The sequence below is a fragment of the Phytophthora infestans genome, genomic scaffold (genome assembly GCF_000142945.1).
Source record: "Phytophthora infestans T30-4 supercont1.13 genomic scaffold, whole genome shotgun sequence".
Classification (NCBI taxonomy): Eukaryota; Oomycota; class Peronosporomycetes; order Peronosporales; family Peronosporaceae; genus Phytophthora; species Phytophthora infestans.
In genome coordinates, this window is record NW_003303746.1 from 2,889,107 (window position 1) to 2,915,879 (window position 26,773).

Consider the following 26,773-nt stretch of genomic DNA (forward strand, 5'->3'; position numbering starts at 1 on the left):
ACCACATGTTATCCCTGTCACAAAAGTAGGTCCAATCCGCACTGCCAGTGGAGCGATTAACTTCAAGTTTTGCTTTTGAATTTGCCAGTACACTTTTGTAAAAGTATGTATAACATGCAAAGGACTTCATTAAGACTTACTTTTCATCAGAAAGCAGCCAAAGCTTCTGATTTCGTCAAGCCTAGTCGAAGACATCATCCAGCGCTTCGCCGAGCAGCATACCACCGAGAACGCCGGCACCAACACCCATAGCCATCTGTCCCGTGCTCATACCGCCACCTCCACCGCGACTACCACCTCCACCGAAGCCACCAAAGCCCCCACCGCCGTAGCCACGAGGGGAGCCATGGTGGTGGTGATGATGACCATAGTGGGGTTGCCCCTGCACTACCATCACGGGAGGACCAGCAGCGTAAGCCACAGTGGCTGGGGGCGGAGGTGGGTAGCCGTAACCTGGCTGCGGGGGAGGCGGCGGGTAGTATCCAGGCTGTTGTGCGTAATGCGGAGGAGGATGCTGTGCGTAATGAGGCGGCGGAGGATGTGAGTACTGTGGGGGTGGCTGTGAGTACTGCGGGGGTGGCTGTTGATAGTATGGCTGCGGAGGCGGTGCTGATGTGGCTGCAACGGCGGCGGCAGCAGCAACAGCAGCCGTTGTCGCCGTGCTAGACGACGTTGGGTATGCATTCGCCGCCGGGTAAGCGCTGGAAGCATGATACTGTTGTGGGGTTGAGTAGCTGGGCTGTCGAGGGTACGGGTAGGCTTGAGCCGTGGCGTGCTTTGGAGCCTTCTCGGTGGAGGCAACAGGGGCCGCTCCTGCGGTCTGCATTCCTGGTCCCTTGAACTGCACGCGAAGATTGATCTCCCCCGCGCGCTTGGAGCCATTGTTGAGTGTATACCATTGGTCCACGACGCTGCCACTAAGAAACATGCTCACAGGCAGGCGACACTCGCCGATCAGGGTGCTGGACGTGAAATTCTTGTCCTTGACCTCGATTACGAGCTGGTCCAACTGTGGGTCTACGACAGAGAAGACAAAGACTTCATTCCACACGGGTGTCTTGTCTTTAAAGGGGCAGTAAAGCAAGAGTGATGGTTAGAAGCAAGGGGAGAGAAGACGAGAAACTACTCACGTCCGTTGTCGTGCACTCGTGTCTTGAAGCTCTTGCCACGAAGCTGTAGCTTACAGTACGGGTCCTGCTTGCCGAAGGTCTGCTTGTCCAGCAGGTTGCGCGCAGAGCACGCGCGAACGTGCAGCTCCATGCCCATGGAAGTTCGTCGAGTTTGAGGGAAAAGAGAAACCGTCCTCTGTTTTTCTTCTTCGAATGGGGTCGACACTTGGCCCTTTGTGGGTACATCAAACGACGCAATCCAGGTCTAGGTCTATATAATATAGACCTAGACCTAGACTTTATATAAATACTTGTCTGGTCCGAAAAAGAATTAACAGTTCTTTGATGACTTCGGTCGTGACCATTTGGACTATCACTTTATGGAGGGGTGGATTTTTTTTCGCTTTGACGTCAAAAATAATCATAATTAAACTTTATATAAATACTAGCATGTAAAACAAGCGCAAACGGATGGTAATATCACTAAACGTAATTAAATCCATTTCGTGTCAATTACTCTCAATCTGTGTGCATACAAATCCTCAAATGATCTCATTTTAACCAATCGTACCCATCTCAGGATGGACATTGACCAATCACACATGCGAGGTTTTAAATAAAAATCCTAACTGTTAATTCTTTCCTGGACCGGCGAAGTACATGTGCAAGTACCTTTTAACACCCCCTGTTACGAGATCAAATCGTAAATGCAACCCCCTAACCTCATGCTTGATATCAAGCATGTTAAAGACTAGTGATAACAAGGAGTTTGTATGTGAACCATATCCGCCTCTCAGTACAATGCCACCCTTTATCACTGTCCATGTGACCACACGCTTCCTATCGAGCTTGTTCTGACGTGGTCTATAGCTGCATGCTAAATATAGAGCAAAATGATTTGGCCCTTTTTACAAGGATAGTCTTTCTTTAGCTAAATCGAGTGCAAAGAATATTGCGAACATCTTGTGTTGAAGTGCAAAAGTAATGCAAAACAAACACTAGCAGCTGATTGCACATCATGTGCCTACTCGGGAGTGGTGTCACTATCGCCACTGCCTTCATCATCGCCGACGGTCTCAATTTCACTCGCAGCACCACCTTCTGTCGAAGCCTCACCAGCGCTACCTGCCTTCTTCCCCGGTGGCCTCATTTGAATGCCGCGACCGCAGCGAGACTTAAGGCGATCGCGACCATTCCTGCAGAGGTCGTGCCAGATCGCGTAGCATGTCCGCGTGTTGCCCGGGTAACGACCCTGGCGCACTTTATCACACAGGTACAACCTGCAATAGCTATTAGTAAGTGATGAAGAATCAGTGCATTTCTATTGTTTCTTTTGCTGCACCCTGGACAAACGAACCGCGTGACCTGGCGCTTGCTGCTCACTGTCTTGCGAATTGTACACACCTTACACTGTCGTAGGCGGCGCTTCCGAATACCGTTCACCTCCCCCACACCTCGTCCATGGCCAAGCTGTGGCCTTCGGAGCTTGTGGCGTCACCTCGACTTGGAGTCACAGGTGACACGCCAACGTGCACGAAGAGGATTGCGAGGGGAAATCCAGCTCTAGCAGCAGGGAATCTTTTACGGACTTAACTGACTAGAGTGATGGATGAAGAAGCAGTGTGACAGCTGAAGACTATTATGAAGCAAGATCTAGTGCACAGCAGCAGGATAAAACATTTAATGCATTCTCAATTTTACTACCAACTCCGCAAGTCCCTCTCAAGCAAGAACTTCCGGACTTGAGCACTCCTCTGCCGCGAGTGTGTCACACGCCCCGATGAGTACATCTACAATAGACCAAACAGCAGGAAATTAGAATAAACCAAAAGTGAATGCTTCGGTAGCCGTACCATGTTCGCAAATTCCGTTGGGCCCATGCCCAGTAGCTGCGCGTGGAGCTGGAAAATGAAGCCTGCGTGGTCAGCGGCGGGTTCGCCTCTCATTTTCCTTGCTTCGCGAAATACGATAAAGCTATTCACAATAGCGATATCAAATAGGCAAAATGCCAGACTTTTGTAGTACTTGCGAAAGCGCAAGGAGAGCTGCAGCGAGTAGCGTTACAGCCGCAGCTGGTCGTGCACGTCCGCCCCACCCATTTAGCGATGATATGCCTTCATGCTGGACGGGCAGGGGACTGATTCTTTCTGCCCTCGGCTGCGAGGAATCTGACGCTCTATCACAAACAATACAATACAAGGTTAGATAAATACACACACTATTACAATACACAATGTGTACCGCAAGTTGACATCGAGGTGCTGGCCCCGCAAGCCAGCTTCTGCTACTTGGGCGAATCCTATGGCTTGATTGAGACAGTCATGCGTGGGCGTCTACCGGTTGTAGGAGGCGGCGGCGGTGCTGGCAATGTGCCGTCGTCGTCCCCGGAGTCGGCATCTCAGTCCCGTGTTCCTGAGATGTACTCGCGGTGTTCACGCACTAGACGACCCCTCTCCTCGCCGTCGTAGCCGCTCAGCCGGCGCATGAAAATCTCTGCGTCGCGGCGCGTAACGCGACGCGGTGGAGCCATTTTTGTTGCGGCTTAGTGGCTTGCGTATGACAGCGGCGAGCTCAAGAATGAGTGGATGGCAGCCACAAACACGAAATCGTTTGGACCAGGCATGGCTCAATGTAGTGTATTCATACAACTATCTATCTGACGAAATCTACCCAAACTCTGTGCAACAAGGTCGTAAAAATACAAACGGACCCTTTCCCACATTTCTAACATGCTTGATATCAAGCATGTTAGAATATCAAACAGATCACGTGCATCCAGCAGTGTCAGCCCATCTGCTTGCAGGCGCTTGGAGACCGACTCGACGCCGCAAAGGCTCGCGAGGAGCTTAGTCAGCTTGGGATGCGTAGCTCGGGTACGTAGAACGTCGCCAATGTCCTCTTCCTCCGCCGATACAGACTCTCGCAAGCAGACAGAACGCTCGATCATGGATAAGATGGATGACCAGCGCGTGTCTAGGCGCAGGATAGGCGACAATGGCGTTTTGATCCTATACTTATTTTCGGAATTTCGATAATTACAATTAATTAATTAAAAGCAAGAGTAGTATGTAAAAAATAAAAAAGATACCTCAGTTGAGCCTCTTGCTTCATCGTCCGCAACTTCCGTATTAACCGCTGCACTTCCTCGAAACTGCTGTCGTAGGGCTCCAAATACTTACGCACGGCAAGATTTACGCAGTGACTGGTACCGCCAACGAGTGGGACGCGAAGCAAGTTTGCGAGCCGCTTGTTGACTGCGCAGTTGTCGCCAACCAAAAACTGGCAGCCATCAATAGACTTTCCGAAGAACGAGAGAAAGCGCGAGATGGCCGTCGTATGGCCGTCAGCATTGAGATGGTGATCTGGATCGTCCATCACCGGGGCTAGTGACAGAATGGGTACTGAAGACGTGTAGAAATGGGACCGTAACCCCGGTTCCATGACCAGTTCGGCCGCCGCACCCACAGGATTTGCAGTCGCAGATGGCTGGTAAAAAGCAAGGTAGGAAATCTTAAAGGCAATGATCACTTCTACTTCTGCACAGTAAACCTCTACATCTAACAGGTTATGAGCCCAACGGAACGTACTGTCGCCGCGGGTGACGTCCGCATGATATCGGAGCTAGCAAATGGTCGCAAAAGGGCTAAAAATGGCTCTGAAGAAGTCAAGAGTCGAAGAGCACGCAGGAGAAGCTGTTGGACCTACGCACGGGCCTCAAAGAGCGCATGGAGCGTCTAGAGGCGTCGCATGAGAAGGAGCGGCTCAAGGACCGCGAGACCAGCGTATTCGGATCATCCCTCGGGCGTGGCGGGCCGATGGACCGTCTTGCACTTGACCAGACCCCGCCGAGAAAAAAAAGGTCACCACATATGTCGCCGGCCACGTACTTCGGTATGAGGCAGCGCGAGTACGCGGACGTGGCCGCAAACGTGGGGATGGCGCAGGCACCACAACCGGCGCTTCCACAGCACTACGTGCCACCGCGTGCGTACCAGCCGCCGGTTCCGCCGGTACAACCACCACCCGTAGCAAACGTTGCACGAGTACCGGACACGCGGCAGCGCAAGATCAAGATCTGCCCGTTCGATGGCAAGGAGCTATATCATGGACGCGGTAGCTATTTCCTGGCTTGGGGGAAGCGTTTCATGCGTTAGATTTAATTTGCGGAGCGGGCGAGCGGTTACCCGTGGACAGAGGATGTCAAGGTAGACGTCTTGGACCACCCCCTGACCGGCATGGCCAAACGCTACTACAACGAGCAGGTAGAAAGATGGTAGGAGGAGCAGCCGACGCTGAAGCACGCGATGCAGCGTCTGCCCCACACGTTCGCCACGAAGACCACGCCAGCGCAGAGCATGAAAATGCTCACGGTGCCCAAGAGCTCAAAACGGAGCTGGACAGAGCACTACCTATCTGGTTGCGGTCAGCGAGTCGTGCGGAGGCGCAGACAATTTGGTCCTGGACAACATTCTTCACTACGGAGACCCGGCTATAAGAGTGTCGATGCTCTCGCGCATAGCGCGCACGGACTACCTACGACAGGCTGAAGAGCTGGCACATTTTGCGCAGTCAACCGAGATCGAGATACGAGGCAAGCAGTTAGGGCGAGAGGTGGTGCATTTCGTCCACGAACGCCGGCAGGACAATTGCAAGTGTTTACATCGCGGAGAGACTGGACACTTGAAAGTTGTGTGTCCCGAAAGGAAAAAGAACGGTGAAAAGGGTGAAACCGATTTTGAGCTGGTGGTAAAGGACGCAGTCAGTTCGGAAAAAAGACTGAATTCTCGACAGTGACTCGAGTCGCCACTTAGTCAACGACCCAAGTCTGCTGAGTGAGTCGGAGGACTTCAAGAGTGAGCGTATTGCCGCCGATGGAGGCGCGCTCCAGGTAGCAAAGAGAGGGAGTGTGTTGCTGGAAGCGACAGCGAACGGCAAGGCTGTGAAGGTGCTGCTTACGGACGTGCAATACGCGAAAAATCGGCAGCGGAACAATATTTCTTTCAGCCTGTTAGAAGCGAAAGGATATGGACTCGCGTACAGAGGACAACGCCGTGCCGTCCCGAAATCAATGGTGGACCCGTCGTGTTCGACGTTGAGAAGTGCAACAACGTTTTGATGGTGCGAATGCGAGAGCCCAATTGCTCGAATAGTGCGTGTAATGTGCTGATGTCGGCTCTTGCCGATTACGAAGCTGCGGTAGGAGAGGACGTGCAGTCTGGCTCTCTTATGCATTTCCACCGGAGGCTCGGGCATCTTAATTACGATGCGATTATCCGGTTGGCGAAGGACCCGGCTTCGGGGATTGCACCCACGGACATGGTACGGGCCAACTGCTTGACCTGTGCCCAAGGCAAGCAGGCGGAGAACAAGCAGCCGCAGAGGGACAGTGGAACCAACTCACCCATTGACGCCATTGGAGGCGTCATCTGCTCCGACCTGAAGGGGCCGATAACGCCTCGAGATCGTCTAGGAAACCCCTATTTGGTTAACTTTATCGATCATCGGACGAACTACTGCAGAGTGTTTCTTGCGAAGACCAAGGATGTCGCTGCGCAGAAGTTCAAGCATTATATGGCTTTCTTCGAACGACTGTTTAATTGCCGCATTCACGGGCTGAGGACGGATGGTGATGGCGAGTACCGAGCGCCGGACCTATTCGGCAAGGACATGGGGATTTCTCGGCATATTAGCGAGCCCCGGAACCAAGATAGCAACGGCAAGGCCGAGAGGATGGTGGACTCCCGTTAAGCTTCTGGGGCGATGCTGCTGAGTACGCGGCGTACATACTTAACAGGAGCCCAAGCAAGGCGAACCCAGGCTCAAAGTCCCCGCTGCAGATGCTGACACAACGAACACCAGATCTGAGCGACATCGTGGTGTTTGGATCGCCTTGCACTGTGCGTGTGGACTCCACGGGCAAGCCGATGGGGGAAAGAGGGTGCCCTGGGTTGATAATTGGCAACCGTGACGAGATGAAAGGCTACCGGGTGTATATCCAACGAGACAAGGTAGTGGTGACACAGCACGTCAGTAGCGTAGAGATCCTCTCCGATGCGCAGATCAAGCAACTTACGCGCATGCGCCTCGGGGGCTCAGAGTCGGAGGAGACGTCCGAGAAGAAGAAGGGTGCAAAGAAGCAGCTCGCGGGAAAGGACGCGCCTAAGAATCTGACGCGTGGACAAAATAAAAACCACTGGACGAGGGACCGGCACCTAACACGTTCGAAACGCGAAAGTCAGTAGCAAAATTAGCACAGCAAAGCGCAGACATTGGACATGGAGGATCGACAGGAGGCGTCGTGAATAGTGTGCGAGAGGCTGACATACGCAATTACAGCCAAGCCATGAAGAGCAAGCTGAAGGAGAAGTGGCTGGTAGCTATGGAAGAAGAACTCAGGGCGACCCAGGAAAATCAGCGTGTGGACGGTGGTGGTGCCTCCGACTGGAAATCACGTTTTGCACACCAAGTGGGTTTTTAAAACAAAGACAGATGCAGATGAACGAGCGTTTCAAGGCTCGCCTTGTTGCTTGCGGAAATGAGCAGTTGTTTGGTATTGACTATGTCCTAACTTTCGCTGCGGGTGTGACGTTAAGTACGATGAAGGTTATATTAGTGTTCGCTCGGCGCTGAAGTGTGCCGGCAAGGCAAGGTGATGTTCCTAACGCGTACGTCAATGCCGAGAAAGCGCAGCACCTGGAGAACTATTTGCGGATCCCACGAGGCATGAATGTAGGGGGGGGCGTGATGCGCAGGCTGGGAGTAGGTACTAAGTACGAGCTAGTGCAGCGGCTTGTGAAGTCACTGTACGGCCTGAAACAGGCAGAAAGACTTTGGAGTACATTACTGCACGCAAAGTTGGAGGAGGCCGGATTTACGCGCTGCGTGACGGACATGTGTCCTTCCTATAAGAAGCAGGACAATGACATGACTCTGTTCGGCATGTACGTGGACGCCCTCTTGGTGACAACGTCAAAGACCGAGCGGGTGGACGAGTATTTCTGTGCGATGAGCGTTTTGTCCATCAAGGACTTGGGAGAGGTGCGGAAGTTTCTGGGGATGCGAAGGGAACTCGGCAAAGATGGGTACAGGCTGGATAAGCAGGCAATGATTGAGGAGATGCTCGAGCAGCACGGACTTGCAGACGCAAATGGAGTACGCGCACCCATTGGAGAAGAGAACAGCGAGGCGGAGGCTAAGGAGCCAGCGTTGCTGAAGACGTACGGGGCTGGAGGAGATCCGTCTGTGCGAACGTTTCAGTCGCTCGTGGACAGCCTTTGGTGGATTGCACGCTGCACTAGGCCCGATATCAGCTTCGCCGTGCACAAGGCCACGCGACGAACGCACCAGCCGACCATAAGGGACTGGAAATTGGCTAAAAGGGTGGCGAAATACCTGAAGAGCAGGAAACACCTGAACCTCGGCATGCAGGTCGCGACCGACAAGGGCCACGAAGTTGCGATGAAAAGCTGGAGTGATGCGAACCTCGCCGCCGACAAGGGTGACAGGAAGTCTGTCAACGGTGAAGCTGTCACCATGGACGGCGCCGTTGTCCTGTGTGTCTGTAAGAAACAAACGGAAGTTGCATTGTCCACCATAGAGGCCGAGTTCACGTCGGCCTCGCACGTTGGAAGAGAGCTACTGGGGCTGAGGGAGTTGGTTTCGGAGATCGGTTTTAAGGTGGCGCTGTCGATGCCGATGCCGATGGATAACCAGGCCGCCATCAAGCAGCTGGAGGACGGGGCAGCATGGCCGGCGCGAAGCCTGTGGACATCCGCGTAAAGTTTATTTGCGACTACGCCAGGAAGGGCATCGTGAAGCCCGAGTTTGTGGGGTCACGGATGATGAAGGCAGAATTGCGAGATATTCTCAATTTGAAGGAAACGTGAAGAGCTGAGATCGCGACGACCGAGGAGGAGTGTAGGAAATTAGACCGCAACCCTGGTTTCATGACCGGCTCGGCCCCGCACTCACATAATTTGCAGTCGCTGATGGCTGGTAAGAAGCGAGTTAGGAAAGCTTAAAGGCAATGGTCACTTCTACTTCTACACTGTAAACCTCTACATCTAACAGGACGGCCGTCAGCCGTCTCCCAACAGTCGTAGACAGCCAAGTAGTGCTTCGTACCGTGCGTCCAGCCGTCGATGATGAGGTTAAATGTGTCTGGCATATCTCCTCACCGATTATCGTCTCCACAGCCTACGTTAGAGACTCCATCAAGGATGTCAAAGTGGTCACTAAAATTTGGTTTAAATTGGTGTACCTAAACATGAGATGCAGATATTTATCGCTGATTATGAGACAGAAAAGTAACCCAATTGCGTACTGACGGGTTTCCTTGGACTCACAAAAGGAGAACGGTAGGTTGCCTGTCACCAGCTACCGCACCCATGCGAAGCGGTTTGACGCTTTCTGACTAACCCGCGACAGCAGTGTTCCGATTGCAGCGACGGTAGCGTCACGCATATGGCTCTCGTAGCTAGGATGCTTGGTCCGGGCATGGGACAACGAATTGGTGTACCCTGTCTTGGGTGTATGCTTGCGGCACTTGCCGCAGGTCTTAGTCCGTCGGCTCACCCTCTTCGTCGAGGCACGGCTTAAAAAAGAAGGGGCAAATCTGCCGTGGGGTGAAGGTAGGCTGAGGCGGGGCCGCGGCAAGAAGGTTGTCAGGCATGGCGTTGGCGAAGAAGAGGAGTTGGAGTTGGATTTGAGTATGCATATTTAAAAGTGAGCTGTTCAGGCTGCGCTTAGCTAAATGAATGACCTCTACAATTCTTACAATTTGGTTGGACCTCAAGAGGTCCGTGAAATAAACTACCTAGTTTTACGAAATGGTAACATAAATAACGGCTGAAAGTAGGTCATGTCCTAAACTAAATTACTTACGCAGAAATAGTAACTTACTTTTGTGAGTATCCATTTTTGGGCATCCCTGGTGTTTATTTTGAGGCATGTATTGTGCTTGCAGATGGAATGTCGCTCGGTTTTATGGCCTAGATCGAGCATGGTTGGCGCATATAACCAGGCGTAAAACTGATAAATGCATGGAATTATTATGTTTGCACTCGATTTGCGTTTCAAAAATGCAAAAAGGGTCGTTTTAAATGATTTCGATGTCGATTTGTCGAAAATCGACCACGAGCGCTTGATTTATTAGCCACTCTAACTCAATCGATGTATCCCTTTTTATAACCCCGATATATAAAATGACCTCAGTTTATTACAAATCGAGCAGGCACTCTAGTGATTACCGACAAAAGCTTTGCAAAGCACAAAACTAGTACATGTTTTCAGAAGCTACTACAATACTACAAAATTATTAGAAAATTGTATTAGTAACTAAAACCACAGCATACGGTACAAACACACACGGGGCGGGGCAACGTGGGTGCCATAGCCGCGGCACCAACTGAGGTGAGCGGATGCGAGGCGGGCCCAGCGTGGAGCTCACCAGCGATCCGCGCATTGCACTCTCCAGGATATTTAATTTTTATATCGCGAGCGTAGCAATCCGCGGGGGCGCGAAGGGGCGCCCAGCCAAGCGAATGCGCGGCTGGTCCGTTTTCTGCTGTGACCTCTAATCGTTGATTGTGTCTTATTGCGACTCTCACAAGGTCATCTCATTACAGAAGTCAAGTCAAATGATTTGCTGTATGCTGATGCAGTAATTGGCAGATTCTGGACACCAGTCAGGAAGGTCGCCATAGGGAATGACTGAGTCATGCTGGATGTAATCCGGCCAGATTATTTATTCTGGATGACAGTGGATAGGTCTAAATTACAATTCAATGAATTGGAAACAAATCGTTGGCTCGCTTTGCGACAGTCTTCTCCTCCCTTCATTCTGCTTTTTCAGCGCGGACCGCTCAAGTGCCGAAGGTCAAGTACAATCCCCCCACATCGTCACACCCCCGTAGCTCAGCAGTAGAGCGGGAGACAATGCCTCCAGGCCGCTGGTTCAAACCCAGCCGGGGGCAACCTGTGTGTAATGTGCTATGTGTTGTGCTGTGCTGTGTATTTGTATGTAGGAATGCGTGCTGCTGTGTGTTATGCTAGGTCTACTGCTGCCCACAAATGTGACGATGGAGCACATGCATCAAAGCAGCGCCGCTTAGTTTTTGCGGAAGGAATTAAGCACCAAGTGTCCTGTACGCATCGGGATGCGACGCGCGCAGCTGCCTCCAACGCTTACGCACCGACGATGTCTTGTGGGTTGACTTTTTGTGGTCGAATGCATGGCGCCTCTCGTTTGCGGCTGCATCCATTTGAATCGCCAATTCCCATAAGTGCTTCCAAGCCTCGTACGCAGTGGGGTCGGCTCGTGACGGTGGCGCAGCAATGTTGAACAGCTTCTGGTACAGTACAACCATTATGTTTACTGCCGCTTTTGCTTCTGCACGTTTGTTCTGCTCCTTTATACCTTTCACTGTCTCCCAAATGTTGTTTGTGTACCAGTTTGGGAAGCTGCCCGCCAGTGTCGATGCAGTTGCAGGTGCTACAGAGAGTGTGCGTGCGGCTACAGGAGACGCAGTTGCCTCTCTAAGTTGCAGAACACCTTCAAGAGTGGTAGGACGCTCGGATGATGCAGCCAAGGCATCTTCAACGCGGGCAATTCCGTCGTTGATCGCCGTTAGCTGGGCCAGCATGTTCTCCAAGGTCGATGCAAGCTGCGAGTCGCCTCCAGTGGCAGTGCGGCTGAGCTGAGCGTGGTCCATGGTGCGCCAACGAGATGACATGTGGGAGCCCTATTCACGGCAAGTCGCGGTTGTGATCGAGCACCCAAAGAGCGCGTTTGGGGCGGCGAGAGCTCGCTCCAGCTAGTACAGGTAGCGTGGCACGTACGCTAGGGTGGTAGCTCTATTTGTTGTGGTATCTAACACTGTGTTCATGTGAATTAGCAGCGCTGCATACGTAGCATTCACGACATCGACAGCGACATTTAGCCGGGGGTCAGGCGAGCCCAGCGTGCCGGATCAATTCATTGCGTAGCGTTACGAGCTGCCCAAACTTCGCTGTCGAAAGGCGCTGCTGCAGATCACCAATAGTAGGGGTTAAGACAGGTAACTCTGGAGCCTCGTATCCGGCCAGTACTTTTGCAAGACTTTGATCCTCACGCGTGGTTGTTCCTATGTAGGCAAAAGCCTTCGTAAGTGACTCCAACAGCTAAGCACATCTTGTCGATATCCACCGGATTGCCAACTTTGGGGAAGCATTTGCGTGCGTAGCGGCACCTCGACGCAGCGAGTGGCTGCTCATGTTCGGCGTCACGGTCTGGCGCACATTGGGAGGCATGTTTCGGATGCAATCGCGGATGACTTCGGTAATATATCTCGCTATGTATGGCCACTTCCTCTCCCGTTTAGGTGCAGGCTGGGTCTCCTTTTCAATGTTGTCCTGCAAGCCCTCCCAAAAGATCACAGCTTATTCTTGCATGTACGTGTGGCCTCCTGGAAGGTCCGACACTGCGCAACGGGACACTAGTGGGAAGATGTATTCGGATGGCTCATCGAAGCAGACAAATAGCATACCAAACGCATGCAACATGCACTGTTGCCATCTCTCTGTGGACTTGTAAATAATATACACCCTGGACAACTGATGTCTTTAAACGAGCGATATGCGAAAACAGCTTTCCAGATGCAGAGATCGAAAGCTGTTGCTTCCAGTCGAAACACGTATCGATGGCTCGTCCAAATGTATGCCACATCATAGTTAACATAGCTGCATCATGAACACCCTTAATACCCGTGGCCACATAAGCATGAACAACAAGATGTTCCACCAACATACAGGGATCAGATAAATTACAGCCCGGAAAATCATTGCTCTGCACATTTGACCGGAGATTCCGTTCTTCGATAGCACTAGCCATTTTGTCTCGAATTTTAGCAACTCGCTTGGCGTCAGAGAGAGATCCACTGTTTCGTTCGCGTAATAGATTCACAATTTGAGAGAAGTAGCCCAAGGCTGTTGCCTTTGCTAGGATTCCATCAGCAGCACATTTAGCTTTTCCACTTTTCTTTGTCTGTAAAAAACCCAAATGCTGTTAGCAAAGAGTAAATGTTTTGCATCGGCATGTTAGTTGCATTGGGTAACGAAGAGTGCATTTTGTCTAGGGCGTTACTGCTTAGATCTGTTGATACCAGGAATTTCTTGAAAACCTTCACTGCAGCAAGATCCTGCCCTACCATGCCAACAGGCATGTCAAACCCGCGAGGCGCCTCCCTCATCTTCTTCGTAACAACTGGAAGGGATTCAAGGGAAGCCTCGTCGTACTAATGTAATTCTCTTCTGCCTTTAAATATGTATCTAGAAACTCCTTTCCGGTACAATGCAATTATCGGATAAGTATCGTTTAAGCTTGACTTCACTATGGTATCTTATTATTAGACCCGGTAAAATACCGAAAACTTTCAGAATTAAGCGGGAATAGTTTACCCCTACCCTATTGACGCATAAATGGTAGAATTGTGCTCTGGACATACTCCTATTAATAATGGTGATCGAGAGATTACAGCTACAGTAGATGCTGGGTGTCCGGCACAATAGAGCTTATCCTACAGTAAATGCATGTTGGCATGTCCTGAGATACAGTACTACTGGTATTGTGGTTTCTACTCAAAATCTCCGTGAGCGGTTCTTCAAATCAACCAGGAAGCAATCGCGCAAACTGCGTAATAGAATAATTTATTCGAGTCAGAAGGTGAGAACTGGCGGCTCACCAACTCGACGGCGGCGACAGCATGATGGAGGGCGTTGAAGGCAGCTTCATTGCAGCAACTCCAGAAAAGAAGGGCATCCCAGAGCCCCATGTGTCTCCCTCGATACACCAACGATCTGCACGCAGAACACTACCCTCGACCTCATCGTCAACAGCTCGTGTTTCTCCATATCCTTTGCGTGAGAGGACCCCGCCGCAAAGATTCCCGACTCCAGGAGCTTCAAGAAGTGCGCGAGTGCGTGTATCTCTAGATACTTCGCCTGAGAGCACCGACCAACATCGTCTGCAACCGGTAGACCAAGGGATTGTCAAAAGTACTGCTGGATAGCGCGACTCGTCAGGCAAGCAACTGAACATTTTTGCGGCCAATGGTTCCTCCTTTAGTGATATCATGCACAAGCTGTGGGAGAAGCTTAACAGCCATGTCAAGGGGCATGCTACAAAGGCTGCTGATGCGTGGTCGGTTGAAAGACCTGCAGAATCAGCGTGGAGCGGTGTGATGCAGCTCAAGGCCAACGGACGTCTGGTCCCAGCTGCCAAGTCTCCTGAACTATGGAGGTTCTGGACGGCATATCAACGCGGGAATACAGTGACGTTGATGATTTACGAGTACGATTTAAGTATTTCGAATGCACGAATCCTGGATGAGTTCATGCAGGCCTGTATTCGCCCGCAGCACACTGACCATTCAGGTGCTGCAGGCAGAAGTCTCAATTGGTGAAATGGTGACTCGTTTGCAAGACGTCTGGGGCAATACATACCAAGGTAGCTATTCGACATGGATAGTGTGGGCCAACAAAATGCAGCGCAACTTGGATCGCTCCACATGGGATGCTTCTGTGCTAGACCCCCCACCCTCCAGACTGGAATGTTATCTCAGCCCATCAGACGGACAAGTCCACGAACACCTTGTGCACTTGACTAAGTCCACGCGTGTGGCACTTGATACCGTTAATATTGCTCTGGCGGACAACCAAGAGCTCAAGGACGCTTGGGAGGCGTACGGGTACCGATTGGGATCCCAAAAACGCGCGTTGGAAGCGCGCAAGGTGGATCTCGAGGGGTATTTAGGGGATATCCCGGTTCCTGCTGTTGACGATGTGCATGACCCGATTCAAAGAATTGAGAACATTGAAAACATCGAGCACCAAGAGTAATTTCGCAGTAACTGTTTGTTTTAGCTTAGCATTCCGACTCATCTAGTTCCCTTGTCGTAAAATCTAATGGTTCATCTTCCTCGCGCGCAGAAACTCTGCTGCTCCCACAATTTTCAGTTTGCCGCATCTCCTTTGACATTGGCCCAGAGGGGTAAATATAACCCTGCAGCTTCCAACCACAATGGTTAAAATCTCTAGACATGTCAAATCCTACATATCGCTTAAACATTTCAGCTACCAAAGGCAAGAAATCGTTGCCGCTCAACTCATTGTAATACCGCTTGAACGCCTGCTTGATGTACCCAAACATGAACTCAATAGGGTCGAAGAATGGGCTGTAAGCCGGTAGAAAAATCGGGACAATGCCAATGCTCCGAAGAAACTGAATGATCGGATCATGATGAATCGACGCACCGTCCATGATCCAAACGAAATTTGAACCAGGGTAATGGCGTACATGTCCGCGAGCTAAGTACGCAAACTCATGGCAGCATGTGAAGAACTGAAGACGATCAAAGGTCCTATCAGTCTTGTAGTTATCGATGATGCCGGTGACCCCCAGAAATACCAGCACCGAGACTCGTGGCTTACGCTGGAAATCACCACGGATTGCGATGGTCTGCCCTCTAAGTGAATACCCCCGTTTTCGTATCATGTCACGGCTGTCGAATGATACTTCGTCAAGAAAGACAACGTTGATGTAGAACCAGTTGACGTGGCTGAGCTCCTTAACAAACCTAAACACGTCCAGCGCTTTAATATGCATTGCTCGCCACTCGAGAACTTTCCTCGTGAGGCCTTCGTCGTGAATAATTTGCCACACAGATGATGTTGAAATGCTGGTTTGATGCGCGTGCACGAATGCATCACAAGCTTCATCCAAGGAAGCCAAAGGGTAGTCCGCGTAGTAGTTGCACAGCCACCGCCAATGATCCGCCGTGAATTTTCTTGTAGCGCTAGCGTTTGCCCGCTGGTAAGTCCCTGTTCGCTCGTACACGTATATTCAATTAACGATGGTCCTCAATGTATTGTGGTATAGGTGAGCAAGCTGCTCACGCAAATATCCAAGGCAGTAAAACCCGTAGAGGCAGTGGAAAACTGTGTTGGGGTGAGCGTGCTGTCGCGTGACAGCTTCTTCCGTCTTCGAGGGGGCCACTGTTATATGAGGTATTCCAATGGATAAATCGGTTGCAAATACACGTAAAACGTTAATAATTAGCGCACCGAAACAACGGGAGGAAAGTACTGCCTTCGTACGAACCTGTCGGAAACCCAAAAGAAGCGATAAAAACTTCTTTTGACCAATCAAAGCAGCGTGCGAATACGATGTGGTATTCAACCAATCGCCCGAAGAAGGCAAATTTAGGCCGAAAGCACAATACTGTTCTGTAAATACTACTATGGCTCTATTTCTATCACTCTCTCATAATTTTATTTCTTAAGTTTCAACTAAAGAATACACAATTTTGTGGCCAGAATTGAGCTTTCTTGTGCTTGCACATTTAGAAGTATTAATAATTTTACACGCAAAATGTTAAGAAAACCTCGATAGAGCCACTGTACAGTGTGGACACAGCAGCCGGCAGCACTGTCGAAGGTGGAGAATACTTTGCTAGAATAGATAGCAGTCTCAAAAAGTGTGTCTTAGCGTATGGTGCCTAATTTCGCATAAAATCTAATTTTATGCGAATTCCATGCCTTCTTTCGGAAAACATGATTTTTGGAAAAGCACATGCTTGTTTTTCGCATTTACCCTGCTGTTTTTTTATATATTCGCATCTCATGGTTCAGGCCGTTACTTCTGGGATAAGTACGATCCTATGAAAAACAGTTGGCTACATTTGTGGCCCAAAAATTTAATTATGGAGGCTTCTACCCAAGAGTCGGTCTATTTCAACGACACCTGGGTTCTGCCTATACACTATCAGGTACTCTACAAGTGCAAATACAGCAGCTAGACACTTCATCTTCCTCACTTGTCAACTTGCCATCAATCGGCCAGGGGGGTGACGGGCCGAAGTACTGTGAACGTCACACGCATACCCCTGTAGTGCATTGTGGAGTTTAAGACGGCGCGTGGTGTGGTATTAGTGGGCAACTGGCATTAAGCGACTTCCGTGTTTCTTACCGCTTTGAAGTTGCTGCCTAATCCTTTCTAGCTGCACGGAGCCTGATTCCATCCATTTTGACGACAAGTTGGAAAGTCAAACGTAGAGTTATAGCAAACAGTAATCTATTTAGCGTCTTTAGTCTTAAGAAGCTAAGATCAAGCAGAATAAGACCGGGAAAAGGTGCCTTACAAAGCATGCTTTAGGGAGTCGTCCGATTCGTATTAGGTCTCGCGCTGAGATGTGGATAGGCGAGAGCGAACGCTATATGGTCAAGGGCGCGAGCGCTGCTGTTGCCGAGCCCAATATAGATGCTAGGCTCTAGCACGCAGGGTGCGAACACGCTCGCCCATTGACTGATACTTGGACAGCATCATATCGTAGTGTTCGCTGTCGCGAGCTCGCAAACCTACATTGAAGTTGGTCAGCGCCACACATAGCCGAGCAACACCATCAAAACGGTTCTCGTTCCACTTAAAGGTCACATAGGTAGCTTTCCACAGCATACACATCCGGCCAAAATAGTTCTCAACCAGAACGCGATCTGAAGAAATTGCACGGTTGCGGGAAATATCGTCACGGTCAAGCGTGCCTCCGCGCAGTTGTTTCTTTGGCTGGATCGCTCGAAGCACCCACCCGGCACCCTGGTAACCCTTGTCTACTAGCACGGCCCACATATGTGGAAGCTGCGTTGGGTCAGCTCCCATTTCAGCAGCTGTCACGTCCTCCTTGCGCAGCATCTGACGATGAATCGTGAGCCTGTCGAGCATCATCATCAGATCCGACGTTGATCCAAGAGAATGATCTGAAACATCAACAGCGACACCTGGTGATGTCACAGAGCACTCAATCGTGAACCCATACAGCTTGTGCTTAGCGGAGAAGTAGACCTTCTGTTCTGCAAAGCGACCGCTAGGCTGATATGCTGGCTGGAACTTGACGTCAGTAGCGTAGAGAGCATGTGGATAGTTTGTAAAGGTGTTTCCAGCTTCCATCTGCTCGGACATCCTTACGCGCTTGATTATCTGGGAGTACAGCACGGGCTCAATTGTCCGAATGACACGGTGAACCATTTTCTCCAGCATCAAAATCCCGATGCTGAAATCGATCGCTTGCTTCTGCCATGTGTCAAAATGCTTCAACACGGTCAGGGTAATGAACATTGCGTCTTTCCCCGACACAGACGGTTTACGCCCACGACCTTGTGTCCATGTAATCGTCACCGCAGATTCCACAAGAGCCCAAAGCGCATCCAGCTCGGGCGCAGAGAAGTTGGTCATGCCCTTTAGCGCACTATCACCACCTGCCGCAATATACTCAGACAAAAAGGTGAGCCAGAATCGGAGGCTCCTTCCTCTATATGGCGAGCGACATCGCCATATTTCTCGTGGCTAACAACGAGGCTGGAGGTCTCGTCCTCCCACTGTCGGTTAAGGCGGTCGAACACTTGGCTGGCTGTACTGGGCATCTTGGTAATTGACAAGTGAAATGAACTTCCTCTCTGTGCTTTGATTTTTTTCCAAATTAAATGGCCAGGATTTCGCGAAATCTAGAACTGTTATAGATAATACGATGTCGCACTAGCTTCAGATGCATATTTCTCAAAATGATACCACGCTGTTGTGTATACTTGAATATTACAGCTGCAGCCTAGTTATTTTAAAAGTGATTGAGCTATACTGTATGCAAAAATATTGCAGCTTAGAATTATTATGGCGTTTTAAATTTGAAACTGTTTTGTTTGCGCCAGATAGCGTTGTATCGTGAGCAAATACTGCTATATAAGGTACATGCACAAAACTGACGAAAAATTCACTTTTATTTTAAGGTACATGCACAAAACTGACGAAAAATTCACTTTTAAAGCCTGTGGCCTACTACTAGTAGTATTTAGAAGTATTAATAATTTTACACGCAAAATGTTAAGAACACCTCGATAGAGCCACTCTACAGTGCGTACACAGCAGCCGGCAGCACTGTCGAAGGTGGAGAATACTTCGATAGCGTGATGGGAATTCCAGGGTTGCAAGGAATAAAGACAGCGGTCGAAGACGCATCCTTGCAGTCAATTGGGGTCAGAGAGGCCGAAGTATTGTTTGGTTTGCTGAAACACACGTGGATGGCGGCTAGAGAATTACCACCCCCGCCTCCATTGCTGCCATCGAGTGGTGCTATTGCCGAGCACAGAACCTGCACCCGTGTCTTATAAAGCGCCGTTATAGCAGCCAATGTCGTCTTCGGATCACTCGCCATGGCCCATTTGTTTATCGTGTCAGTGGCCTCCTTATTGACAGCAGCAGCGCGCATTGCTGCCCTAAAGTATTCTCGTGCACTGGCGTCAAAGTTTGTCCCACCATTGGCAGCGTAGCACAGTCCATGCTTCTGGAACTCGTGATTGTATAGCTCGCACAGGGTATGAAAGCTCGATGGCTGCGTGGGGTCTACCCAAAGCTCGTCCATCTGTCTCAGCAGCTCCGGCGACTCTGAAGCAAAGCCAAGCGCGTCGAACGGCTGATTGCGGATGGTGTCGCTCACGTTGCAGCAAGCAGAGAAGCCGGTGAAGTAGTTGGGCCAAAGGCCGTGGATGGAGAGTTTGCTGACAGCCTTGGAAGGCTCACACATGATGCCATGTGGATACTTGTTCACATTTCGGTGCGATATGGTGAGGTCCACGCCTACCAGCAGATCACGGCAAAACTGCGGAAGGAAGAGTTGTTCCAATAGAAGAAAGTCGTAGTCTCCGGGGCGTTGCTTCTTGGCGAGGCACGACGGGTCATGCGTCGGGCAGACCGGGATCGGCGACGCGCGTGCACATATATCCACGCATTGCTGGCTGTCTGGTAACCAGCCGCCAGGGTAGTCGATCGCCGCCACCTCGCTAACAAGTGCGAGCACAGCAAGACGGCGGAATTGCATCGCTGTCAAAAGATACTTTCTTGAAGATTCTCTCAAAAAACATACGTGACACGTATTTTTAGCCAATGATTACGTGCACAGTTATGCGCCCGCCTCTGCTTGGAGCTGCCCTACTTGTCATCGCACATTTGCTCTCACTTCCTAACAAACAAACGATGGTTCTCCGTGTGTCCAGCACTACCGACGAGGTCGGAGCCGCCGTCGGCCAGCTCATCTTCGACTTGAGCAAGCAGGCCATCGCCACACACGGCCGCTTCACGGTGGCGCTATCGGGTGGCTCGCTGCCCAAAGTGAGTGCACAATGAGATCGTTTGAAATGGCTGTTGCTGATGACCATGCTGTAGATCCTGAACAAAGGTCTGCAAGCCATCAAGGGCGATGTCGACTTTTCTAAGTGGTCCATCTATTTTGCGGACGAGCGCTGCGTGCCGCTGGACCACGACGACAGCAACTACAAGGCCTGCAAGGCGGCACTCTTCGACTTCGTAAGCGACGCGATACAGTCGACCTGTTACCGGCCAGTTTACTTATCTTTGTAATTTATGCGTGTAGATCCCCGTGCCAGCAAGTCAGATCTACACCATCGATGCCTCCTTGACGCCAGAAGCCATGGCGGTAGACTACACCAAGAAGCTGGCCGAAGTTTGGGGTAGCGAAGTGGTATTGTCGTTCAATGTGCTTGACTGTGTTAGTTTTAATCACGAAGCCTAACGATGCTGTCTACAGCTTCCTCGCTTCGACCTGATCTTGCTGGGAATGGGCCCAGACGGTCACACGTGCTCGCTCTTCCCGGGTCACCCTCTTCTGGAGGAGAAGACGCTGTTCGTAGCGTCCATTGAAGACTCACCCAAGCCACCTCCGCAGCGAATCACACTCACCTACCCAGTCGTCAACAACGCCGCCAACGTACGCCACCTCTGCAGTCTTTTCACTTTTTCAACTGCTTATTTCCTTGCTTTACGCAGGTTGCGTTCGTGGCTACTGGTGCTGGCAAAGCCGAGTTGATCCCGCATATGGTCGGCGTCGAGAAGCGCACGCCCCCGCTTCCCGCCGCCAACGTCAAGCCCACGGATGGCATCGTCTACTGGTTCATCGATGAGGATGCAGCTGCCAAGCTCTCGGACGAAGCCAGGATGTGAGCCGTAGCACGTTTGATCTTGGTAGTCGTCCAGCAAAAGTCGAAACTTGACGTGGATGCTTCGTCAACTTTGATTGGCAGCTGTCCAGCCAATAATGTCCCCTTTCGTGCTGAATATATTGCCTTTTGTAAGGCACTCTTTTCTGTTCGTTCCATTTTGCCCCACTCTGCCCCTCATTTGAAGATCCGCTCGAAGTGATCGACGATGGCGACTGACAAGCAGAAGAACGCACTGGCCGTGGCCGCATGCGCTGTGGCGCTCGCCGGTTTGGCGTTGTGGGCACGCAGCAAGAAACAGCAACGCACGCGTGTGTTGCGTAAGCAGCTGACGAACCTGCGCTTTGACCTCAGTGTGGCGGAGATTGAGGCCGAGACGGAGCGTATCCTGGCCCAGATGAAGCGCGTAGACGACGAAATCGCGGCACTATCTCCGTCCGCAGTGACGTTCGAGAGCACAGCGCAGAAAATCATCGATCTGGACCACGAGATGCTCAGCCGTGTGACCAACGTGACGTTCCTCGGACAGGTGGCGGCCGATAAGGAGACGCGAGATGCCTGCACTAAGGCGGACGAGGTCATCGAGGACTTTTCCGTGCAGCGCAGCATGCGTGCAGATGTGTACAGGGCGGTTAACACGCTCTACAAAAGTGCAGCCTACCAGGTGCGAAGGGAACAGAGCGAACTTGGCTCTAGAGGCTGCGTACTGATAACTTTTGTGCTCTTTTTTGCTTTTGATGCTCGCAGAAACTAAACACGGTCACGCAGCGCTACGTACACCGCCTAGTGCAGGACTTTGAGCGCAACGGACTGCAGTTGCCGGGGGAGAAGCAGAAGGAGGTACAGGCCTGGAAGCAGAAGTTGTCCAAGCTCGGTATCCAGTTCCAGCAGAATCTCTCGGAGGAAACAATCGAGGTCCAATTTTTGCATGATGAGCTCAAGGGACTTAGCAACGATTTCATCGCTGCACTCGAGAAGGGCGACGATGGCAAATACAAGGTGAGAAGTTGCCATATCTGCAGATTTTCCTTCTTGTATATTCTAACGCGAAGATTTGCCTCGTCATTCGAAGATTGCTCTCTCGTACCCGACAGTGTTCCCGATCCTCAACACGTGCACCGTGGAGTCGACTCGCAAGGCTGTGGAGTACGCCTTCAACCGCCGCTGCATTTCCACGAACGTTGCCATCCTCGAGGAGATGCTGGAGATCCGTCACAAAGTGGCACTGGCGCTGGGATACGAGAACCACGCTGCTTACGTTCTGGAGCAAAGGTGAGAAAGTATCACTTGAAGGAGCAGCTTTGGGCGTTGTAATCCTCTGACATCTCGTTTTTGGCAATAGGATGGCTGAAACCCCCGCAAATGTGAAGAAGTTCTTGAGCGATCTGGACAACAAACTGGTCCCTCTTGCTAAGAAAGATTTGGACGACTTGTTGAAGCTGAAGGAGGCCGATTGCGAACAAAACGAATGGAAGTTTGACGGCAAGATCAATATGTGGGACTTCCGCTTCTATATGGACCAATACGTCAAGAAACACTGCTCTATCGACTCGGAAAAGCTTCGTGAGTACTTCCCGCTTACCCACGTGACGACGGAATTGCTGTCGATGTACCAAGAGCTGTTGAGCTTGAAGTTTGTGGAAATTTCGCAGCCCCACGTGTGGCACAAGGATGTTCGTATGTTCGCTGTCTACGATGCACGCCCGGGTAAGGCCGGCAACCTCGTTGGTCACTTCTATCTAGACTTGTTCCCCCGCGCTGGTAAGTATGGCCACGCTGCCTGCTTCACGCTGCAGCAGAGCTGCATCAACTCTGCTGGCGTCCGCGAGGTGCGTTAACTAACATTGTTAACCGTTTTTTACCAGTAATTTAACTCGTTATTGTGATTGATAACAATAGTACCCCGCTGCCGCTATGGTGGCCAACTTCAACGCCCCGACCAAGTCGAAGCCGTCACTGTTAGGCCATCAGGAGGTCGTTACGTACTTCCACGAGTTCGGCCACGTGATGCACTGCTTGTGCTCAGAAGTGGATATTCCTCGCTTCGCTGGTACACGCGTGGAGCGTGACTTTGTGGAAGCTCCGAGTCAGATGCTGGAGAACTGGTGCTGGGAGAAGGAGCCGCTGCAGCGTCTGTCCTCGCACTACGAGACTGGCGAGGTGCGTCTATTTGGATGGGGATTTCGCCTTCATTTCCTCTAACTTGGTGCTGTTGCTGACTGTAGAAACTCTCGGACGACCTGATCACTCGCCTGATCTCCACAAAGAATGTTAACACTGGTCTGCTAAACAAGCGCCAGCTGCTCTTCGCCATCTTCGACCAGACCATCCACTCGAAGCCAAAGGCGAACACGGCGCAGCTCCTCAAACAACTGCAGACCGAGATTATGCTCATCGACATGACGCCCGAGACGAACTTTGCAGGATCCTTCGGCCACTTGGCTGGCGGATACGACGCACAGTACTACGGCTACATGTGGAGCGAGGTCTTCTCCATGGACATGTTCGTGTCTCGGTTCAAGAAGGAAGGACTGATGAACCCCAAGACGGGACTGGCGTACCGTGAGCTCATCCTCGCGCGCGGCGGTTCGGTAGACGCCAGCGTCATGCTGAAGGACTTCTTGGGCCGTGCGCCTAACCAGGACGCGTTTTTGCTCAGCAAGGGACTCAAGGTTGATGCCTCGAGTTCATTCGAGTTGAAGCTGTAGGTTACCGCATTTTGACGTGATCTGGTCGCTTGCTATTGGCTGGATCTAAATAAAGGTGATACGTCTAAATTCGCTGATTGGGTGTAAAATAGGAGTTTCTTTCACTAAATAGATTCAGGATAACAGACACACTACAAATTGCCACGTCTTCACTAAGCTTTGACCAAGATGGCGTTCGAGGCGGCTGTAGTAGGCCTCCCTGGCAACTCGTATGCGTTCACCAACTGCGTGTACGTGCACCTGGACGACTTCATGTCGTTGGTCAAGCAGACACCCCCGGGAGTCGTTACAAAAGAGGATCTACGTGCACACGGTCTCAATGTCTGGATTAACCGCAAGTTCGTCATGGCTGCCAAGCCCCACAAGGAAATTCAACCGGGAAGTGTGGCTGTGGGTACTATGCAACGTATGTGTGTGGGGCTGCCCCTCAATCAGGCTTGCGAGGTCTCGGTATATGCTCCTTCGAGTGCTGCTAAGGGCGTCCTCAGTACAGTCACCTTCGAGATCCAGCAGGTTCTCACACGTGCACAGGGCAACGAAATGCGAGTCGTAGACTGTAGTCTACTCAAGGACGTCTTTGAGGCGGAATACACGCATCAGGTCTTCGCTGTGGGGCAACTCATGGCAGTCAGGTGCGAAGGTCTCCCTCTGCGTCTGCAGTGCATCAACATCGACACAGTGGACGGGGACAATGGCAATCTCGACTCCTTCGCCCCACGTGTCGGTGCCTATCTCCATGGAGCCATCATCAACTTCACCAAGGGGAAGGACGCCCCCATCCGCCTTACTAACCAGTCCAGCGGCATGACGCGCACGGTATTTAAGCCGGATTTCGACTTCTCCAAGCTCGGTATCGGAGGTCTGGACAAGGAATTTAATGACATCTTCCGTCGTGCCTTCGCCTCGCGATTATTCCCGACAGATGTCATCCAGAAGCTCGGTATTCAACACGTGCGCGGTATGCTGCTCTTCGGGCCGCCTGGTTGCGGTAAAACGTTGATCGCTCGAAAGATCTCGCAGGCGCTGACTGCCAAAGAGCCCAAGGTGGTCAACGGCCCTGAAATCCTCGACAAGTTTGTGGGTGAATCCGAACGCAAGATCCGTGAGCTCTTTTCTGACGCACGCAAAGACCAGGAAGAGCTCGGAGACGAGAGCGACGTGCACATTATCATCTTTGATGAAATTGACGCTATCTGTAAGCAGCGTGGCTCAAGCCGTGATGGCACAGGCGTCGGTGACAGTGTCGTGAACCAGCTGCTGACCCAAATCGACGGTGTGGACAGTCTGAACAACGTCTTGGTCATCGGCATGACGAACCGAAAGGTACGAGCTCCAGTGAGAATTACTTGTGCTGTCGTTTTATAATCTGTGACCTTTTTTTATTTGATCAGGATATGCTTGATGAAGCTCTGATGCGTCCGGGTCGTCTCGAAGTGCAGATTGAGATTAATCTACCGGACGAAAAGGGCCGCGCTCAGATTCTTAAGATTCACACAGACCGCGCCCGTGAGAAAGGGGCGCTGCATCCGAAGGTTATCGCTGACCTGGACAACTGCCTGGACCCGACTAAGTTCGTGAGCGACGACCCGGACTACAAAAACCTCGTTCAACGCACCAAGAACTTCTCCGGTGCTGAAATCGAAGGTTTGGTGCGTGCTGCCACAGCGCACGCTCTGTCACGTGGTACTGATGGGCGGACCATGCACGCTATTGCCAACTTTAACCCGGAAATCTCGATGGAGGATTTCGCCCTGGCACTGGAGGAAGTGAAGCCCAAGTTCGGCGCCCCCAGCGATCAGCTGGCGCTGTTCTACAAGAACGGACTGATCCCGTACGGCAGCTCGTTTACGGATGTGCGTGAGGCTCTGTCCCGTGTGATTGAGCAAGTCCGCTCGAACGACAAGACGCCGTTGATGTCGGTACTGCTGCACGGCGAGCGCGGCGCCGGAAAGACTGCGCTGGCGACGTACTGCGCTGTTGCTAGCGAGTTCCCGTTGGTGCGCATGGTGAAGGCGTCGGAGCTTATCTCGCGCGCCGAGAGCGGCAAGTGCTCGTACATCTACAACCTGTTCGAGGAGGCCTATCGATCTCCACTCAGCATCATCATTCTGGACGACATCGAGCGTCTCATGGACTACGTTGGTAAGAGCGATTGTCATGACAGAGTGAGTGTCACGTGTCTAAATTGCTTTTGTCAGGTCTGGGCCCCCGCTTTTCGAACCTGGTGCTGCAGGCTTTGATGGTGCTGGTGCGCAACCCTGTTCCCGTGGCTGGTCGCAAACTCGTGGTGATCGGCGTCACATCCAACATTGCCGCCATGCAGGCGGTGGAGCTGAGCGACGTGTTCGATCTGTGTCTGGAGGTGCCGCAGCTCACGCAGAAGGACGAGCTCGACGTTGTCCTGACGCACACGGGGCTTCCCGTGGCGGACGACCAGAAGGACGAGGTGCTGACGCTGCTGTCGGACCGCCCGATATCGGTCAAGAAGCTGCTGTTGGTGGCGGAGATGGCCAAGGAGGAGCTCAACCGCACGGGCGAGAGCAACATCACGGCGCACCAGCTCATCGAATGCGCCTACAAGTTCGTGTAGGATCGTCAATCGAGGAAGTTGAAGTTGGCTCAGCATACAAATTCCTTGATTGTTTCTTGTATTTTGGTGCTCCACGGTATTGTTTTCTTCCTGAAAGTTTTTTCTCATTCACAAAAGATTCCACTTTGAGCATCAAGCGCCGTTGTTCACTAGAGTAATGGCTAAGAAGTCCAAGGGCGGAAAGAGCAAGACGCCCACATCGACGCCTACTCCGACGTTTATTAAGAAAGTGGACGGCGGTCCTGACCAGGAGCCGCCAGCCACCGACGAGCAGGCGACGGCGGTCAAGGAGCAGCATCGTCGTGCTAGCGAGAAAATCGATCACCTTTTGG

General features: G+C 51.5%; 7 protein-coding genes across 7 annotated transcripts in view; 5 read left to right on the forward strand and 2 right to left on the reverse strand.

Annotated features, from left to right (window-relative positions):
• Window positions 1–120: 120 nt before the first annotated feature.
• On the reverse strand, window positions 121–1,308 carry PITG_08594 (uncharacterized protein; the record flags this gene model as incomplete). The annotated part of the gene is made up of 2 exons (XM_002903910.1): window positions 121–1,062; window positions 1,131–1,308. 2 exons carry the CDS (start codon window positions 1,264–1,266, stop codon window positions 182–184), a joined length of 1,017 nt encoding a protein of 338 aa, XP_002903956.1.
• A 12,910-nt stretch (window positions 1,309–14,218) lies between these two features.
• Window positions 14,219–14,984, forward strand: PITG_08595 (uncharacterized protein; the record flags this gene model as incomplete). Its single annotated transcript, XM_002903911.1, has 2 exons — window positions 14,219–14,436; window positions 14,486–14,984. The coding sequence occupies 2 exons, from the start codon at window positions 14,219–14,221 to the stop codon at window positions 14,982–14,984; spliced, it is 717 nt and encodes a 238-aa protein (XP_002903957.1).
• A 4,055-nt stretch (window positions 14,985–19,039) lies between these two features.
• Window positions 19,040–20,008, reverse strand: PITG_08597 (uncharacterized protein; the record flags this gene model as incomplete). The annotated part of the gene is made up of 1 exon (XM_002903912.1): window positions 19,040–20,008. One exon carries the CDS (start codon window positions 20,006–20,008, stop codon window positions 19,040–19,042), a length of 969 nt encoding a protein of 322 aa, XP_002903958.1.
• A 155-nt stretch (window positions 20,009–20,163) lies between these two features.
• Window positions 20,164–21,147, forward strand: PITG_08598 (6-phosphogluconolactonase, putative; the record flags this gene model as incomplete). Its single annotated transcript, XM_002903913.1, has 5 exons — window positions 20,164–20,298; window positions 20,353–20,493; window positions 20,561–20,665; window positions 20,735–20,914; window positions 20,974–21,147. The coding sequence occupies 5 exons, from the start codon at window positions 20,164–20,166 to the stop codon at window positions 21,145–21,147; spliced, it is 735 nt and encodes a 244-aa protein (XP_002903959.1).
• A 204-nt stretch (window positions 21,148–21,351) lies between these two features.
• PITG_08599 (thimet oligopeptidase) lies at window positions 21,352–23,851 on the forward strand (the record flags this gene model as incomplete). Its single annotated transcript, XM_002903914.1, has 6 exons — window positions 21,352–21,807; window positions 21,891–22,142; window positions 22,216–22,415; window positions 22,486–22,972; window positions 23,043–23,303; window positions 23,369–23,851. The coding sequence occupies 6 exons, from the start codon at window positions 21,352–21,354 to the stop codon at window positions 23,849–23,851; spliced, it is 2,139 nt and encodes a 712-aa protein (XP_002903960.1).
• Window positions 23,852–24,019: 168 nt separating this feature from the next.
• On the forward strand, window positions 24,020–26,441 carry PITG_08600 (vesicle-fusing ATPase, putative; the record flags this gene model as incomplete). The annotated part of the gene is made up of 3 exons (XM_002903915.1): window positions 24,020–25,174; window positions 25,243–25,993; window positions 26,050–26,441. 3 exons carry the CDS (start codon window positions 24,020–24,022, stop codon window positions 26,439–26,441), a joined length of 2,298 nt encoding a protein of 765 aa, XP_002903961.1.
• Window positions 26,442–26,565: 124 nt separating this feature from the next.
• Window positions 26,566–26,773, forward strand: part of PITG_08601 (uncharacterized protein) — a gene marked incomplete at both ends in the record, with an annotated part of 1,233 nt that continues 1,025 nt past the window's right edge. The window contains one exon of the mRNA XM_002903916.1: window positions 26,566–26,724. Within this exon, the coding sequence (XP_002903962.1) occupies window positions 26,599–26,724 (126 nt within the window). The remainder of the gene's footprint in view (window positions 26,725–26,773) is intronic.